Consider the following 19668-nt stretch of genomic DNA (forward strand, 5'->3'; position numbering starts at 1 on the left):
ATCGTCACCCCCTCAATCCGTCGCCTCAATGGGCGCTCGCAAACACGTCTCATTGTCCCGCCAAGTCTATTGGCGCGAGAAGGCGGTGGGGAGTGGGGGGGTCTCCAGCCCACACCCTCAACCACCCCTCACCCCCGCCCCTCGCAATAAACCTTCCCGCCCCCGTAATAGCCCCGCCCATTCCAGCTAGCCACGCCTTCTTCAGCCCCACACAGCCCCGCCCCTCTCCCCTCCAGCCCCGCCCCTACCCCCCTCCCTCCCCGGTAAACAAGAGCGGCCCCGTGGTCGGGCGGACGTAGCGAAAAGAACCGTAGGGGGGGAAAAAAATATCCGAGGCGAATGTTACACTTCGTAGACGTATTATATTAGTTCTTAATCTGTTATTTTTTTTAACGCCAGGGCCATTTGCCGTACGCGAAGACCACCGTCGCAAATATTGACCCAATTCTAGATTTTGAAAGGGTGGGAAAATAACATTTAAACCAATGTTAAAAAAGTGAGCGAGCGTGCGAGAGAGAGAGAGAGTGGAAAGGCATACATACAGTGCGCGTATGTGTCTGCGCGATTGGTTAAGGTTGGGGAGTTGACAAAAACGACGACTACTACGACGGTGGTAGCCGTAGGAGTTGTCGGCGGTGGTCTTTGGAGGTAGGGATCCGGTGACGGGTGAGTGAACGGTGACAATTCGGCATCGCGATCGGTGGGTGGCAGATCGTAGTTACATCGGCAGCAATGGTGGTGGTGGTGGTAGTATCAGTCGTAGTTCTCGCTATGGGTTAACCTTCGACAGTTGACAAGTCGACGACAGTAGCGTCGGCTAGTGGCGATATCGCTCGTAGTTGTAGCTATGTAGAGAGAGAGAGGGTGGGAGGGAGGTGAGCGCTTATTAACTACTGCGACTAAACTAAACTGCACGAATCGAGCATCGCGACGGGTGAGTTTGTAAGAGTTGGTGGCAAAGTGAGTTGGCGAACGGCGAAGCGGGGTTCGCGCTTTAGTGGTCGGATTTGTCAGCAGTGATTGCCGCTGTGTCTGCGAGTTGTGTACTAGGTGCATGTCTGCGAGTTGTATAGGCGTTTTGTGATTGAAAGCGAGTCGCTTTGGCGAGTGTCGCGGCGGGCGTGGGTTCGTCCGCTCCGTCTTCTCTCCCTACCCCCCACCACCACCTCTCTCTCCATCCTCCTCGGGCTCCCGGCACCCCCCCACCCGGGTCGAGGGTCGGGGCGCCCTGCGGCCTAGCGCGGGCTCGACTGGTGGCGACGCGCGGGGGGGAGGGAGTGCTGCGCAGCAGGAAAAGAACGAAGGGGAGATAGAGAGAGAGAGAACGCGGCCGCTTTACAACGGGGAGACGAGAGACGGACACCGGGAGGCGACTGCGTCTGTGGTGGTTGTGGTAGTGGGGGGGGGACGTGGACTGCAGTGGGGGGGTGGTGGGAAGTCGTCCAGCCGCCGGCCCGAACGCGTCGCTTAAGTTGTTGGTAAGCGCCGCTTAAGTTTGGTCAGCGCTGCGCTTCGATTAACCCAACAAAACCCCCGGGATTTCGGGGAGAAGAGGTGCGGAAGAAGCGGAGGAGGCGTAGGAGGAGAAATACATCCCAAGAGAAGTGTGAATTAGGTTGAGGTGACTCGAAGGGAAACAAGGTGGTGAAGAGGAGGTGAAGAAGCGAGAAGAGGTTAACAGGTGGACTGACGGGAGAGGTTAAAGAGACGTGAACGCAGCAGAGGAAGTCAGAAATTGGCTAAAGAAGAGGTGCAACTCTTAAGTGAAGGAAGAGGTGGAAGAGGGACTGGAGCTGTTCACAGCACCAGGAGGTGGTGGAGGAGGACCGAGAGGCTTCGATTCCATTTCCACCACCGGGACGAAGATTGACGCTCGGCGGGCAAGAGGTGCGCGAGTGAACCGGCCGCGTCTCCCCTGCCCCACATCTCAGCCACATCTGACCCATATATCTCGGCCGGAACAGTCTCAGACCCAGCTCCCCCTCCCCACCTTGCCCTGCCCTTCCCAACTCTCCTGCCCCCTTCAAGCTCAGCACTCCGCCCGTCTTCCCTTGCCTTTTTTTGTTTGTTTGCTTAAACCGCCTACCCTGCCCATCCCCAACTCGCTTGCTCTACCCTGTTTATATCGAGCTCCTCCTGACACTACTGCCTCAATTACCACAGTCACGCAGTGTACCCCCCCCCCCCCCCCCCCCTTGTCTGTCATCTCAAAGCTCACCTGGCCTTCTCCATTTCAGCTCGCTTTTCCATTAACATGCCCGCCTTTCTGTCTAATCTTGCCCTCATGTCTGCCATGCCCAATTAACAGTATTCGAATACCCTATTACCAGTCATTCCCATCTCAACTAGCCTTCCCTGCCTTTCTTGCATCGCAGCTCTCCCTACCATGCCACGACCCCCTTCCTTGCCTCGCTCTCAGCCCTTCTGTCACATTTCTGCACGCCTCTTCACCAGACTGGCTTCCCTTTTTAGCAGCCCTCAATGTCATAGCCCTCCAGCATTTTTCATTCCAGTCAGTCTACTGCATGCCCTTTAACGCGTTTCCAAATGCGTCTGGTCTGCCTCCTGGCCCTCCCTTTGGCCATGCCCCGGCCGGGGGGTGGCCATGCCCCGCCGGGATGGCCATGCCCCGGCCGGGGTGTGGTGGCTTGGAACGGGTTAACTGCGCCAACGACGGCCGCGTGAGTTTGGTGGCGCTGTAATTGGGTTAGTCGGCGGGACGTAAATAAACGCAGACTTTGGTACTGTAAAAGCGCGACGCCGCCCCTGCGATGAGCTGGTACGATGCACCGTACTGTACTTACAGTGCAGTGCACGTGTACTCACGCACGTGTACGTCGCTGTGCGGTGTGTTACTGCGCGCGTGAACTGTGTAACGGCGTGTCGACTTTTAATGTTATACTGTGCCGTGAACGCACCGTGGAGTTGCGATGAACTGCCGTATTTAAATACATTACCGTAATGTGCCACGCAAAGTGCCACACATTTTAGACGTGTGCCGTTCGTGTTGTGTTTACGTGCTGTGCAAATAATGCATTGTAAAGCAAATATGCTATAGACGCAAAATGCAATGTCGAATCTGTTAAGTTAAGCACATTCACTAACCAGTGTATGTTGGATATTAGTCTTGTGTTAGGGGTAGGCATGAAGTCGTCTCGAGTCGTTTTGCTACTCTATAATGAGTTAAAAAAAACCGCTGTGACCTAGTTACGTTTCCTTTAATGTTGTCATCTTCTGGGTGTTAACACACCGTAACACCGCATGCGCCTTCTGCTCTCGCGGTGTTGTATGTCAACCACGGAATATAACACGAGTTAGAATGACTGATATTTTGCAAAAATACTAAAGCGTGTGGCATTTCTGTTTTTTTGTTTTGTTTCTGTAAGATTTGGAAAGTGTCGGTGCCTCCATGATCGGATTCCCAGCGATCCGGAAAGATAATGGGGACTGAGGGCTCTGTGCAGCAGCAACAACAGTATCCGGAGCCTCTAACCCAAAAGCAGTCCGAGTTGGTGAAGAGAGAAGATAAATTGCTCACGTGGGACACGAGGCCACTTTCCAACATGGATTTCCCCGAGGACCAGGGCTCGCCAGGGAGACCAGGCCAACAAAAGACCGGCGGTGGTACTGGAACTTCGTGGGCTGAACTGGTCCAGGACAGCGAGGTGTCCTCCCTCTGCATCCTGGATGATGAAACCTCGGTGCCCGAGGAGCTCTTCAAGACGGTGGCGGAGTCCATGGGGCTGTACATGGCCGATGGTGGGAACTTCGACCTGCTCGGCGAAGGCTCTCAGGACGTTGACGCGGCCATTTTTCAGGGTGAGATATTGGCACAGCCGAGGGCGAGCACGGCTTGTGTGTAGTCGAAAATTTGTTTATATATACAGCGATGTTGGATTTTGATTTATAATGTGCATTTTGACTAGTTTGCAAGAGAACTTGCCGTGAGTTATTGACTTGGAAATTATGGATAAACGCTGTAAATGAAAAGCCCTGACAAATTATAGTTTGACATTGTTGCGATTGGCACACTGGCGGTATCAATTCTTAGAATGGTGATGCGATAAATAGAATGTACAGAGTACCGTACTTTAGTATAATCACGGCAGGTAAGGTAGACCTATCTTGCCACTGTTTACGGTTTGGAGCTGTGCGGAGGAAGATGGAGTGTGTGTGAGTCATGCTAGCACACTTGACTTGGCAGCGGCAATGAAACAGGAAGAATATGGCAAGTAACCGTGTAGATTCGGCAAGTCAATAATATTGATGTTTTGTTAAATATGTATACACAAATGAAATAAGTGTGCCACTTGGTGGCAGAATTGGGGCTGGTAATAAAATGCAAAGACATATGCCAAGATATTGGAAGATGCATGCATTATTGATTTCCTGTGGGTCTTTTTAAAATGGAGGCATTACGATTTATTCATGAACCAAATTTGATTTTACATTATATCTGCCTCTTCAACGGTATGGTGTAGTTTATATACATCTGCATACACAGTAATGTTATGTATATGATAATGGTGTATTTTTCTTTAATTACCAGTAACACAGAATCTCATGAGTAGTAACCCTGGAGATTCCATGACCTGACCTTGTGAAAATGAAAAGCACGTAAGTTCCATTAAATGCGCTGCTTGCTGTATTCCTATTAACACGTTATAAAATGTACGAACTAAAGCGAATGTCTCTGTATGTCATTATACGGTTTTCTTTTTAGGTGAGGACTTGCGCTCTTCGCCGTCAAACCTTTCCCACGTTGGTCCACGGGTTAGCCCGTTCCCAAGTGTTAAGCCTGGCGACGACTCTGCAGGTGCTCAAGAAAGCATGGCAAGCCCTGTTTCGGCAGCTCTCAGATCAAAGCCGCAGCAACAACAACAGAAGCAGCAGCAGCAGCAACAGCAGCAGCAGCAGTCTCGGCAGCTTCATCAGCAGTCAGCAAATATTTCTGTGAAACAGGAGAAACAACAGCCACAGCAACGTTCAGAAACACATGTTTTGATGAAACCAGAAGCTGACGTTGGAGCAGATTGTAGCCACTTCTCTCATGGAAACATGCAGCCAAACAGGCCAATTAAGGTGGAGCCCCAGTCGTTCGAGAGTCCGTCAGAATATGGGGGACCTCAGCTGATGGGTTTTGATTCGAATTTACACACATACGGGGACATGGACTCCAGTGCGAGGCACGCAGAAAGGGGGGCATTTCCGGGTCCGTCCAGGGGTGACACCACTGCGAGTCGTGCCAACGTCAAAGAGGAAGACTCGGGTTGTGATTTACACATCTGCACGCCGGGCGTGCTTAAGAGAGAGTTGGATGAACTCAGCTACTGCGCCATGAGTATGAGCACATCCGTGGCAGCGGGCTCCCCATTCGTGGAAGGGGTGGAGTTTCAGTTGCCCTACTCGGCATCTGCCACATCCTTTCGTCCGTCCGTTGCCACCTCGTCCGCCTCGGGCATCTCCAACTTTTCAAATGGGAATAATTTTGGATTCCTTTCTCCCAATGGAGTACAACAGGATGGATTTCCTTACCCTGGTTTCACGAGGTAAGTGCTTGTGTCACGTGTGCAATTTTACGTTGTGAAATATATTTTTTGCGCAAAGCAAAAAAATAAAATGTGCCGACGCGCAGCATTTTGCAGAATTTAATCTCTTGCAGAAATAGAAGATGGGTACACATCTTTCAAAATCAATGGGCCCTATAAAATGATTTCCCTGGGTACAGGTATGAAAGAAAACAAGTTTAGCCCCCTTATTGCCCAGAATCAAGTTTCTTTCCCCCACCCCCAATGTCAGTTGATTTGATTCATGCTGTCGGTTTTCCCGTTTCAGTGTTTAGGATGTTAGCCATGACCGCATGTTGTGAGTGCCTAACATCTCTGTGATGTGCTCGAACAGTGGCAAATACGCGACTCAACAGTTAGCATTTGCAGCATCTACAGATGCAATCATTTATTTATATTAACTCGGATTCCAAAAAAAAACGAAGTGCACAGGATGACTCAAATGTAGAATTTTACAATGGATAGAAATATAAACCTCGACCATCGGTGAGCATAGAACATGAACCAGCAATAGAAAGAAACCGGCTGTAAGCTTCAAACTGGAATGATAGCATTTCACTCGCATGCGGCAATCATGTATAGTGTATATTAAATAATGATTGAGCTGACCTGCATCACCGGCTGCCGGGTAGCATGTGGTATGAGGTGGGGCTGTACATTTGCGCACACACTGCTGCACCATTTGCATTGTACTGCAAACGCACGTTTTTAGCCAAGGGGCATTTCGGTGGCATTGCCACCCTACTTTAGCCACATTTTAGGCGAATTGAGCTTGGCGTCGAGTGATTCCTCCTGGTGTGTGACGCACGGTAGCAGTCGTGACTACCGTCGCAAAGGCGGGGAAAGTAAGTAGTTAATTCGCTGCTGCTGTTTGTCATTGAAGTCGTTTATTGTAGATGTATACAGTACGTCATTTACATATGACATTAAATGTGGTTTTCATCCATTTCGCCATTACATTACTGTCGGACAAGTAGCAATTTGACTTAAAAGTAGTTAAAGCTGTCTGGTTCAAAATGGATCAAGTTAAAAATGCTAATCACGTTGTTAGAAGTATGTCATCCTATAGCTGTTTAAGTTTGTTCGTTAATTGTGTGATTGCTGGCTTAAATGGCTTGTGATCCAGGTGAGTATGAAATGCCTCTTTAAGATATGATTATTTTAAAACTTGACTCATGGGAATATATTATGAAAGTGTATTAGCAATTGTAAATGTGATACAATTCAAGTTATAATCGCTGGGTTTCCATCTGTGTGGACACCATTTTGCTAATTTTGTTTTCAAATTGTCTAGATGTAATTTTATATCTCAAATATGAAAATCTTTTCATAGAAATTGGAAAGAACAAATCCTAGATTCTTTGAAATGTCATTTCCTGGGCAAAGTGGTTATCTCTATCACAAGCTGTACATGAGCAGTGACGAAATCTTTTACCAATTTTAAATCGATAAGAACAAAGCTGTTCTGTGTATTAAAATATATATTTATGAACTCCCATTGCTGGTCGTAGACTGACAGCGTTAACCAAGCCTCCTTTGGCTGATTAATGCAGCGCAGGGGTTGACTACAATGGAGTTTGGTTATGGCCTTGTGCATGTCCTTGGTGCCAAAAAAATAATTTAGCCTCAGAATATATTTTGTTTTGGAACCCTAGACGAAGGGATTGGCCAGATTGAGAAGACTGGCTTTGGATTGCAGGGACATTAACAAGGATAAAGCTTGATTTTGCAATATCACCCAAGCAGTGCCGTGCCGATCTGTGACTATAGCTCCAGCCTTGATAGTAACTAATAGGTGTCAAGTTAGTGCTTTGAACGGTGAATTTATCAATTGTTTCACAATGTTCAAGATTCCCTTACACTTCAACACTGTATTGTAACTAAAAGATTTAGGCCCCCGAAGTATATATTTTTTTATCCAACGAATAGCACAACCAATCTTTTGGAATGTAAGTTATTAAACATTGATGCACTTGCATTTTCTTAAATAGATTGTTTGGCTTTTTCAAAGAAGTTCAGTGGAGCGATCATACATTTGTTAGTGAATATAAAATCACTGGTCTCTAAACGGAAATGCTCCTATTGGTCAACATTGTTGGCAGTAGAGGGGCAGCACAGAAAAACATCCATTGCTGTCCTGTATTCTGTTCAAGTGTGCTGCCTGCCATTACAAACCCGCTCTGACCAGAGTGGTGAAGTATGGTCAAAACCCCCCAGAACCTGCAATGGCTGGGAGAGGCCATCATCCAGCAGTGGGATTGACGAAGGGACTGTACATGTACGTGATTCTTTCACACTGTAAATCCAGCATGTTTATCAGCAATTTGGGTGCAGCTTGCGTGTTCTGCTTTAAAAAAAAAAAGTGGGATGAAGAATGTGGCATTTAAAGTTGACATAAATGCTTGATTGGGAGGTCATCTGTCGAAGGACATGCAGTGCTGTATTTGGAAAACCTAGAAATGGCCTTCCACCATTTACCTTCACACACGCGGCGAGGCTACTCCCCGCGACTGGGAGCATTCAAGGGAAAGGTTTTTTTTTTAGTGCGGTCCGGTTGCATTAATAAGCCGTGCTTTTTGTGTGTGTGTGTGGGTTGTTTCTCGCTTAGTATTGGAAGCCTTGTTATGAATATGTGAATTGACCCACGTTGTGAGTATTTAAGTTCTGCAACTTGCATCGGGAGTTTTATACACCCTGGTTGCTGTAAACTTCTCAACGGTGCCTACAAAGCCTTTCAATAATGTATTATATTTGTTAAAATATAGTTAAGCTTGGGGGGGGGGGTGAATACGAAAGATGTATTTGGAGTCATAATTATGTTAAATTTGTCGACGTTTAGCTTTAAACAAAAAAAATCCCTGCCAGTCGTACTGTTTCCTGGCCTCTCACATTGGGAGTGGCCATTTCGGTTGTAGGTTGATTAAAATGTAAGGAGCAGTTCATTGGCTGTGGCATACAAAACGCAAGCAATGGCCGAAAAAATGGCAGTGCTTTCACTTTAAAAAAGATAAACTTCTAAATCTCGGGCCAATTATTTTATACAGTTGCCCTATATCTGAGCATAGAAAGGGGGTAGCAAAATTCAATTAAACACGCACTGTAAAGTTAATGCGCTCGTGAGCAACGCAAGCTGCCAAATGTTTTTATTGTTGGCACGTCTCACTAGCTATCGTATAAACATGGTTTTGTTTTTAAACGTGAATAGAAATGAAAGCAACAAATTTCTCCCATTAATTTTTGTAGTCCCTTTAAATAAATAGCTTGTAACCGTACTCCATATTCACATTGCAAATGGGACTTGGCACAGATGGGCAAACAGGGACACTACTAGTGAGACCTACATGTAAAGAAAGTCGTAGTACCCCAAACAACTCCATAGACTTAACACTTGTGACTCATGCATTTCCACGGTGTGCTTAGTACGGGCTGGTGCACGGAGAGATTTTATTGCCCGAAACCTTTTCTACCCACGGTTGAAGTTTACAGATTGTCACCTAGCATGGCACAGTCGGTAGTGCAAGAGACACAAAGGGGGGGAAACGAATTTCAACTCCCAGAGTAAGCAAACATTGGTAATCTAATTTCACATCAACAGCACTGCACAATTGGCGAACATCAACTTGTGCAAAACGTCAATTTTGAGACACATTGTGAGGTTTTTTTTATTTGTTGAAAAAAAGGAAACTGAAATCTGGTATTTTTTTGTATTCTAATCGCAGCAGCAGAAGGGGGACGCGCATGAATGAAATGCAGGGCTTTGAATCCACAGGTGCAGATGTGTTGCGTGTCAGCTGCAGGAATACCGTCTAACAACGCTCCCGATTTTAAGCAGGAGCCGTGCCGATTTATTTACGTTTTTAGCGCACCCCGAAATGTCAAAGCAAATATTACGTCAAAACTAAAGACAAAAAAAATTACCTTTTTCATTGATACGATTTAGCTATGTTAATCGGTGCTTCATAGAACGGTTTGTTTCTTAAAAGTACGCTGCAGTAGGCCTCACTAAAAACGCATCATGGCTTCAGTGAAATAAAGTTCAATTTATCATAAATATTTGGTTCATGAGACCCTGCGAGTGAAACTGCCCATTCGGAAAGCTGACGAACAGTTTGAATATCATTTATTGTTATGGTTTGTTTCCCTTGACTACGCACGGTCTCCTTTGTCAGTACAGTATTTTAGGGTGACTTTGCACAATTCGTGCATGGTTGCCTGAAGTGTTGTAATATGTAGAGGAATAACTGTTTAATTCAGAACGTACCTAGACTGTTGAGAAAAGTGTTGCTTGGCCTGGACGCATGAAGTCTCGAAGGAATGATTGTCGAAAATAACAATGGCATCGCAGCCGATGTGTGGGAATGTATCGAAGAGGACCATCCACCGAGGAGATGGAGTGCTGTAATCGGAATCAGAACCACAGATGTCCAGGCGGGGCAGGTCAGAAAGTTACAGCAACAAACCATCGGAGCGCAAAGTGTATGAAAGGAAAGCAAATCGCAGAAAAATAAATACGTAAAATAAGTTCTTGGCCAGGCCGTGGGTGAATCGTTACATCGCAGGACGTGAGAGATAGCGATTTCCTTGAGGAGGCCTTCATTCAGCAGTGGCTGATAATGACAATTACCTCGTAGTTGAGTATTATATGTTTACAAACCCCGGGCTTTATTAATGTTGCGAGACGTGAGAGGCAGAGGTAAAGTGTTTTCTCACTCAAAGAACCCGGGGAATGCTTACTCAACCCAAAAAGTTGAAATGCCATAGTGCTATTGTAAGGCTCATAATGTGATAGCGTAACCACTGCCGACTTACTACAAACCCATATTCATTTTTATAAGCTCCGCGATTTGAACTAGATGTTTTTGTTTAATTGAGTTGAACACTAAAGTACCGAGCATGATTTCTCAGATGGCTCATTTAAAGTCACACCGACTCAAGTGTTTTGAACCCCTCCAGGCTGTCATTCTCCAATCAAGGAGTAAAGGTGGTACGCCAAGCTACGTAGAAGGCTGGAGTATTGTGCTGTTTGGCCTTACTATGGAAAGTCCCATTCTTGTCTTTTATAGCCTAGCAGTTACAAAACTTAGTTTCGAAATATCTAGGGGAGTTACTCTTTTAGATCAACACTGAAAAAGTTGCTTTCCACAGATGAGTCTGATTATTTCGAGGTTGCGTGAAGGCAAAATGGCTCCACAAAACATCGGTGCCATTACTGGAGTTGAGCTGTTTTGTCATTGTAACACGTGAGAGTCCAGGGATTTTATCATTCTCTGACCACCTGGCCTGCAATCGATCATTAAATACATGCGGTCAGGTCTATAAGTAACATAAGAAGTATGTCAGGGGCTAACTTTGCCTGCTATTGATCATTCATGCCAAGCGGTTGAGTCTGACCAACATAATAGATTACTCAGGGACTAACAACCCCTAGTGTTTTAGCTAAGTTTTTGTACAGTAAAAATGTACAAAAACTCCGCGTTTGGACGATTCCCTAGGGTTTTGGGTTAATGGTTCCATTCATCAACTGGTTTTGTCTTCGCCCTTATCGTCCAACATATCTCCGTAGTAGTTTGAATGTAGGATAGATAGTACAATAAGCAGTTATAAAGTAGAGGTCATTGATTCTTACTTGCACAATTAGATGAGTATCAGCAGAATGATTTAATATTTTGAATGTGTTCATCGTTGCAGCACTGCAAATACAGTGCATGCACACGGGAGTATTGGTTACAAGGTCATGTTTGCTGCTACACTGAGATTGCATGAAGAAAGTAACAAAATGCATATGAGTACGGAAGACAAGAATACACTCTTTTACCAACGTTATTCACAGTGACAATAGCAGACGGTTTCTGAAAACTGGATTGTATAAATAAAAGCGCAAACAATATTGGGAAAATATAATTGATTGCTTATTGCTGATTACATTGTCATTAAAACAAGACAATGGAATTTAACTATTGGAAATTATTCAATAACTTAATTAAAGATACAATGCTTTCGTTTCAAGATAAATTTGAAATGTAGACGTTGATAAAGAGCATGGAATAAAAGCCGAAAAGGGCACAAATAAGCATGGAAAGGTGCGTGCTTTGAATTACGCTGACATACATAGGAACTCGCGGAACAGATAACATACACAGGGTAGAGACATTGACTTTCAAGAAACGTAAGTGGGTTTGGATAGTACATGTCAATGGTGCCACGACAGCGAGATTGTAACCACCTCGCCTGGTACACAGGAGGTCGTGGGTTCGATGCCAACCCTGACGCCTGTTGTATGTTCAGAGTTTGCGAATCTCTCTCCCCGTGGCCGTGTGATTTTTCTCTGGGTTCTCCAGTTTGTCCCTCCACATTTAGAATCGGCGTGCGTTTAAGAATATTTGGCTGCTATCAATTTCCACATGATAAGCCACTTCGTTGAGCTATTATTTGTCGCCAGGTCGCTTCTGAAAAAGAGCTCTACATAGCTCAGTGGACCTTACCTGGTGAAATAAAAAAAATGTTCATAAGAAGGAATGATGGCCGATGGTCACGATCGATGAAGGAATGGCGGCCAATGGATGGAACACATCGAATAGGGCATCCAATGTAGGAGCTAGATTGATCGTTGCATTGTGAGACCGTGAGGGATTGCTATGGCTTTTCGATGATTGTTTTTGTCCAGCAGTGGATCAATGCTGCATATGATGATAATGCACAATGAGCAGAACTCTTGTCTTGGGTTCTAGTCAGAACCTGAAGTGTGTCAGTTAGGGGTGAGATGGAGCGCTTGGTTTTGTGCAGTGCAGCCCGGACAGGAAAAAAAACCTCGCTTGATGGTATGTCTGCATGAGCTGCATTGCAGAAAGGTGCGCGGATTGCTTTCTGGGTCAAAGCTAAAGCTCTAAAGCTGCCCATTTGAGTAAAAGATGTTAAGTCGTAATGCCACCACTTTTCGGCCCCACCCTTCTAATGCTCTTACAGAATATCGATAAGCTTTGCTGTGGGCTTTCCTCAACTGTGCTTGGGTGATTTGAGGGAAGTCTGGCTATCTGTCTAGAGCTGAGAAAAGCTTGTGAGGAGGCAGGGGGGCAGTGATGCAGAGGAAGTGGAACAAAGTAAAACAAATCTTAGCACAGAAACCAGCCAAGGGCTTGTGCTTAGTATATCTTAGCAGTGATTGAGTTCATGGCAACTGCAGATTAATTATTTGTGATTGGTGCTTCGCTGTAAGCAAGTATTGCTTAATATGGAAATAAAGCCTGGCTTAAGTAAATCCTTCAAAAGCTTTGCCATATTACCTGAATATTTGATAAATTCAATTGTAGTAAGTTTTGCATTCATTATCCGTTGCTAAAAGCAATGGGAAATAACGTTTAGTTGGTATTCATGAAAAAGGCGTGATTTAATATTTGATAAAGGGTGTTTATTTATTTATGAATGCCTCTAGGAGTGAATTACACTACAGGAAAGAAGTAATGCACGCCACTGAGGCTGTCAGCTGTCCATGAGGGATTTTCTATTGACCCCAGAAGGCATGTGCAGCGGTAGAGCCTGCCTTGACGTCACTGTTGTACACACTCTACAAAGTGTCACTTTTCCCAGAAAGGCATAGACCACCTTCTGGTGTGGGAAGTCGACCTACGCTACAGGAAGTTTACTGTTGCTTTTGAGCCCTTTTGGTAACATTCTAACATGTCTTTTTTGCCGAGGCTAAGCTAAATTGTCATGTTTGGTTTCATCTTCGTCTGTCATTATCAGCTGTGATCTATCCACTGCTCATCTGTACGCTCCCTTTTCGTTCTCGGTGTTATTCCAAAGATGAGACTGTTCTTGGCACACTTTTAGCTTTTATTACACATTTTTTAAAATCTCAAAGTAGATCATATACACTGGAATCCATTTCCCTTGGGTATATTTGGTATACATTGGTATATATACATTAGTATATTCACGTTTTTTCATTAGCAAGTTTATTTTTGCAAATTCATCTTTATTTCATAATTTTGATCCCAGTCTGCCTGAAATAAGTGGACTTGGTATACATACTCTGCCTCCCTCATCTTATATATCTCGGAAATCAAACCATTTATCACATGAAGAGGAGGAAGTTCATTTCTCCCGTTTTACAGTGGAGAAAAAAATATAAATCTCCTGGACCCGATTGGCTTAATAACTCTGGATACGATCAAAGAAGCGCAACCAGTTTGTTGGAGCAAAATTAGCAGACCTATTTACTCAATGTTTACACAGAAATGGCATAAACATAAATAATGAGAACATTAAACATTTCAGATTTTCTAATGACAGTCATCATAAAAACCAATAGAAGTGAACTATGGCAAAGGCATGGTTTAGTGGAAATTAAATCTCCGCAAGTTTTTATTGGACAAGCACGCACGGTGCTGGAGATATCGCCAAATGTATGCCTCTCACGTGACTGAATTTGTTTCGAGAACAGTTTGACATGCACTTAACATGTCATTCATTTGTAGCCACCGCTCATGATTTTGTAGGGGTATGGCTGATGTAGGTGCGGTACTTTTTTTTGGGAGATAATTTTCACAGTTCACGCGTTTCTTCTTCTTCCACGCGTTTGTCCCACTCATGAGGGGTCCGCTGTCCTTTCCCACCTTTTCCACACTGCCCTGTCCTGCACCACAGTCAACGTCTACACGTGTGTTTCATTCTTCTCGCTTTCCACAATTTTTTCTCTCTTCACTATTGTGCCAATCTCCGCTCAGCTGCACAGTTCTGGCTTGTTTATTAAACTTCAACAACAACGCCTCCGATCAGCACCCTTTGGCTACGTGCGGTGCGAAAGAAGTTGAGAAATATACATACGTCTAGCCCATCTGTCTGTTTTCCGAGCCACTGTGCTTCTCTGCTTGCTGCATACCTTAACACCCAGCGTTGATGATCTTGCAATGATCGCTCGGCCCGTGAGTTTAAAAGCGAGTGGATGACTTCCTTGTTTTATTCACTTTGGTCACGGTTGGTGCTCAGCTTCTGAGCTGGCTTAAATTCAGCAAACCGGCGTGTTTGAAGTCGCATTACGCGTTTAAGCAATATATATTTTTGATTCCGGTCTGCCTAATTATTATCAAGTTTGAATTTCCTGAAATATATCAGTGATCTCGCTTGTTGTCGTCTCTATTGATCATCTTTTTGATCCTGGTCCACGGCCAATAACTGCCATAGATCTCCATACTCTGTGAAGTGTTTTCCAGTTATGTCCCTCCAACTGGTATCTTTATTGTTTTAGCAAACTTTTTTGCACCCGACTTGTCTTTAGGTCATATATATCTCTTGAGCCTAACTTTGTAGCCTTCTGTTTAATAAGTTCTTCAAGTGAGATGTGCCTTAGGGACAGAGAGATAGGATCATAATGCATGACAGATTCTTAACATTTGTGGACAAATTGTATGCAGGTTTATCAAAAAAAAATATCGTTTATGCCAGCAGTCAACTAATTTTCATATGATTACGAGGAAGTTCCAGATGCCACACTTGCCCTTCACAGTATGGAAAGAAAGGAAAGCTTCTGGACAATAAAATGGTTTAATTGTGGAGATTATAAAAGAAGTGGAACTGTTCGTTTGAACAAAATTTGTGAACATTTATTTTTTACTAAATCTTGACACAAATTAATTTACCTCAAGCGTGGAATGATGCCTCGACAATTGTTCTATTCAAAATGGTGATGAAACTAGCTTGGAATAATTATAGAACACTAACCTCATTGCATTTATATAAATTCTAATGAAGACTAAGAGCCTAACCAACCACATGAGAGCAAACTGGAATTGGATAAGTTTATCTACCACCGAGCAAAAATGTACTTGTTCATATTCTAGCAAAGGTCATTGCTTTTCAAATACCATCAGGCCTAGCCTCTGTAGACTATTAAAAGGACATTTAACTTAAATTTTGATTTAAAGCTTTCGTGACTGCAGGGATTCATATTCTTGGTTCTTTCGGTAAAGTCACGTAGAAGGGAAACAAATATATATTTTTATTATTTTTAAAGTCACGTAGAAGGGAAAAAATAAAATAATAAAAATATATTTAAAAATAAATGTATGCAGACCAACACACCTGAAGATGACCGTTTGAGTTATGGTCGAAACGTGAGAATTTTTTATTGTTTTATATATATTTTATTATTTTGTTGTTTCTCTTCAACGTGACTTTACCGAAAAAACTAAGAATATGAATTACTGCAGTCACGAAAGCTTTAAATCAAAATATATTTTATTGTTTCCCTTCTACGTGACTTTACCGAAAGAACCAAGAATATGACATTTAACTTAGTTTAAATTGTGCAATCTTTTAAACTATCACAAAGGCCTGGATAAAATGAAAATAAATATTTAGAATTAATAACAATTTTCAAACAATGAGCGGCCATACATTTCATAAACAATTTTAGCAAAATATATTTAAGAAGGGTACTTGGATGAGGAGACAAGCTTGCGCCAAAGTTACTTACGGCACATTGTGTCTGAAACCTTGGAGTTGCCCTTGATATCTCGTTCTTTTTCTCTTTTCAAATCTCAATTCTGCAGGACCTTGTACGTCCCATCCACACAACATCTCTCGCATCTGCTATTTCCTTACCCCAGCTGCTGCTGGAGACGCTTATCCATGCCGTCATCGCATTTCCAATCAACTCTTGCAACTCTTCTCCTTGGTGTCCACAAATCCATCATTCCAAGTTCTAGATGATCCCAAAGAATGCTGCTTTTTCAGAGTCTTAATAAGAGTGTGTATTTATACAGGAGTAATCCGACGAGCTATAAAGCTCTTGTTCACAGATGTCCAGTAGTTCACTGATGTCCAGTAAGTAGAATTGTCGCCCACGCAAGTAATCAATGCCACATCACCCCAATACTCAAATCCCACCACTGACTCTCAGTGCACTCCTGGGTCAATTTAAATAGCTTCCTCCATTGATATGCACAAACCTATTTCTCCACTCTTATCTTACTCTGCTCTTCACTGTGTGCCCTCCCTGTTCGGGCAATGGAGGATTTCCATTGAAGTTTCCAGTGAACCTTTAGTCAGGGGGAAGTTGCTCATTCTCCTATGATGAACTCAAAGTCCAAAACTCCCTTCCCCCCCCACCAACCATCTGTGCTATTGACTACCTGGCATTATTCAACTCTCAATCCAAACATGCCCATGGTATCGCTACAGCATCAGATGCGGGTCATATTCTTTAGCCCATATATATCCAATTTGTACGTTTGTGAACATTTGGAGAAACGAAGACGGCAACACAAATATAAATTGCAGATTTTCTGATGAAATAGTCGTCATAACAAATGCAATTAATTATAGGGAAGGCATGATTTGTGGTCTAGATACTACACAAGTCTTTTTTTTATCGGACAAGCTCATACCGGAGATATTACCAGATCTCTACTTCCTGACTACATTTATTTCAAGAACAGTTTGACGTGCACTTTCGACGTCGTCCATTTATGGTCACCGCTCGCCGTTTGTAAAGGGTATGGCTCCGATATTCGTAAAAGGCATTTTTTTTTGGGGGGGGGGGGGGGTGTGGGGGAAATGAAAGTATATTCTCGAAGTATCTTAAGTCTTTCACTTCCAGCATTGTCTTTTTTTTAATCTTCACTCTCGTGCCAACCTTTGCTCACTGCACTTCTTGGCCTGTTTATGAAACGCCAGAAACAACATGTATATCCCACCAGCGCAGCGCCTTTTGTCAGAGCCACTGTGCTTCTTTCTGCACGCTACTGCACCCAACTGCTGCTTTCAGCATACATTAAACATCGCGTGTTCATGAACGTTCCGTGGTGACCAAGCCCTAATTTTAAAAAAAATGTGAGCCGTGAACAAGTTCCAAACTTGTTGTTGGCCCCTGTATTGGTCACTGACAGTTCTCAAGCTTTTCATTGAGCTATAAAATGTGTCATACAGTACTTTTCTTGCAGTGTAGTAGAATATCCGTGCTGATTTTTACGTTGACGGGAAATCCACTTGCTCACCTGCCCGCTCACTCACTCAATCACTCACTCAGCCACGTTCCTTAAATATGAACGCGTCCAAATTTCTTGCGAGGCTTAATACTTCTCGGATTGGCCGTTTGGTTGACGCTTAAGTAGAGTGACGGTGCTGTTTATTTTCACCGACAGAGTATTTTTTGACGCTCTTTACAAACTGTTGGTTTGGTCGCTGTGCGTTTGTGGTGTGATGTCGTTTTGAAGAGTGGCAATTGCAAGGCCCCGGTATTTGAAGCCGTGTGTGATAGTGACACATTCGAGGATTGCAATCATGGTTGTAGTTTTGCATTTTTGTGGTTTCTTGTACAGAGAAAAATGCACATGAGAACCTGTTGCTGACTGATATTTATTTTTAGGACCACTAAGTGTTGGAGCCTCTGCCAACTTACCAACTCCCATGCCTGCATACAATAACTTGCTTCAATATTTAACAGCGTGAATAACCATTATTGCTTTATTTATCTTCCATAAATTTTGTTTATAAGAGCTGTCAATTATTTCTATATTATTATCTCGGTGTCAAACTTGATTTGAAGCTTTTTTTTTAGATATTCCCGGTATACCCCAACCTGACTGGAAATTGTTACGATTCTAACCCAACCCACAATTCACAAACCACCAATGTTTATTCTACCTATAAGAATATTAGCAGGTGATGTGGTTCAGTGCAGTTGGACTTTTGTGACCAAGAATGTGGTTCATAATCCAGGATTATTAGGTTAGATCGCGTAAATATAAATGTGGTGTTCAACCCGCCACTACCCAACACAGCCATTTAGTAAGGTTGGTCACGTAAACTGAACATGCCAATTCGTTACTAGTACAGCACACCGTTGTGTTGGAGAGCAAATCCACAACATTTACAATGCGAGTATTTTCTCTCCAACACAATAATGAACGGATCGGGCCCAACAGACGTGTAGCATGGACACAGTCAGTCTTGAAACGGCTTGCTTTTGTTTAAAGCGAATATTTGATTTTTCACCACACTCCTAATTTTCTAGAGCATCTCTGTGGGTACTTTGGCAAACTACGTGATGCCATGTGAATCTGAGCCGTTTGTGGCAGTCCCTCAAGAAACGAAATGGAAAAGAGCAAATGTATTTTTACTTTTGCACTTTTTGGGGCCTTAAGGTTATGTTCTGGAGCCCAGTTTGTAGATTTTTTTAGCCAGTTTCCTTAAAGTTTATTGTGGATTACACAACAGGCCACATGCTAAATAATATCTATGCAAGCCAATTCTACCGTGGACCTGACCCACCGTAGCCTTGGCATGGTAAGCATGTTGTCAGATCTACCATTGTTCGGAAAACATTGGTGGAGCACGGGAGATAGATGTACCATGATGTGACAACGTGAATTTATAATCACTAAAGCTGAATGTGCAGTCACCGGGGAAACACATTGTTTACTACATGTATTCCATTTAATTTTAGGTTTAATATCACTGACAGATAGTTACCTCCTTTAGCAATGTGGCAGTGAGGTTGTGACTAGAATGTTTTGGGATGATAAGAGCACGCAAAGGTATTGTCTCACCATGATCCTATCGAGATTAGGGTACTGTTGAGCCCTTATACTGTATTTGCATTTCCCTTAAGCAACGTAGGTGTCACCTGTGTAAATAAAACTCCTGGATAATTGCTCGTTTGAGAGCCTTGCTCTAAAGATGCTTAACCATGTTAACCAACATAGCGACAAACCCCACGCTTCGCAAACATCCGTCTCTCCAAAAAATAACAGGCTGGCAGTCTTGTAAATTGCGTCATTCGCATCGTGGGCGAATGCATTTTCTCAGCTTTAATAGATTGAAAGTGGCACAATTTTCATTGGCTTTCTTTTTGTGAAATCACTTTTGAGCACTATGAATTGTTTTGAAGGAGAATGCTTATTACGTGTTTGGTTTTTTATCTTTGCACGTCCCAAGTTGTAAACATGCCCCAAATGGCGGTGGGATGTAAGAACACCCTTGTTAAGTGTGCGCAAGGTGAGAGGTGGTGAATGTGGCGGGGTTGCCCGGTGCTTATTTACCGGTGGCTGTAGGTGTCTATCGAGCTTCGTGTTGTTCCCAGGCCGAGTTCGCAGCTGGCGAC

The 19668-nt window shown here is 43.7% G+C and overlaps 1 protein-coding gene across 5 annotated transcripts in view; it reads left to right on the plus strand.

The window, feature by feature from the left end:
• The first annotated feature begins 239 nt into the window (after window positions 1-239).
• NR3C2 (nuclear receptor subfamily 3 group C member 2) overlaps window positions 240-19668 on the plus strand; it is an 84390-nt gene continuing 64961 nt past the window's right edge. For 2 of the 5 annotated variants that reach the window (XM_032955475.2, XM_076067429.1), the window contains exons 1-3: window positions 240-1887; window positions 3387-3819; window positions 4724-5549. In XM_032955475.2, coding sequence (XP_032811366.2) covers window positions 3441-3819; window positions 4724-5549 — 1205 coding nt within the window. In that variant the 5' untranslated portion in view covers window positions 240-1887; window positions 3387-3440. Of the gene's footprint in view, window positions 1888-2634; window positions 2780-3386; window positions 3820-4723; window positions 5550-19668 lie in introns of those variants that run through there. The other 3 variants (XM_032955479.2, XM_032955476.2, XM_032955478.2) reach the window with 3 other exon arrangements.

The sequence above is a fragment of the Petromyzon marinus genome, chromosome 16 (genome assembly GCF_048934315.1).
Source record: "Petromyzon marinus isolate PM22_M1 ecotype Great Lakes invasive population chromosome 16, UKy_Petmar_22M1.pri1.0, whole genome shotgun sequence".
Classification (NCBI taxonomy): domain Eukaryota; kingdom Metazoa; phylum Chordata; class Hyperoartia; order Petromyzontiformes; family Petromyzontidae; genus Petromyzon; species Petromyzon marinus.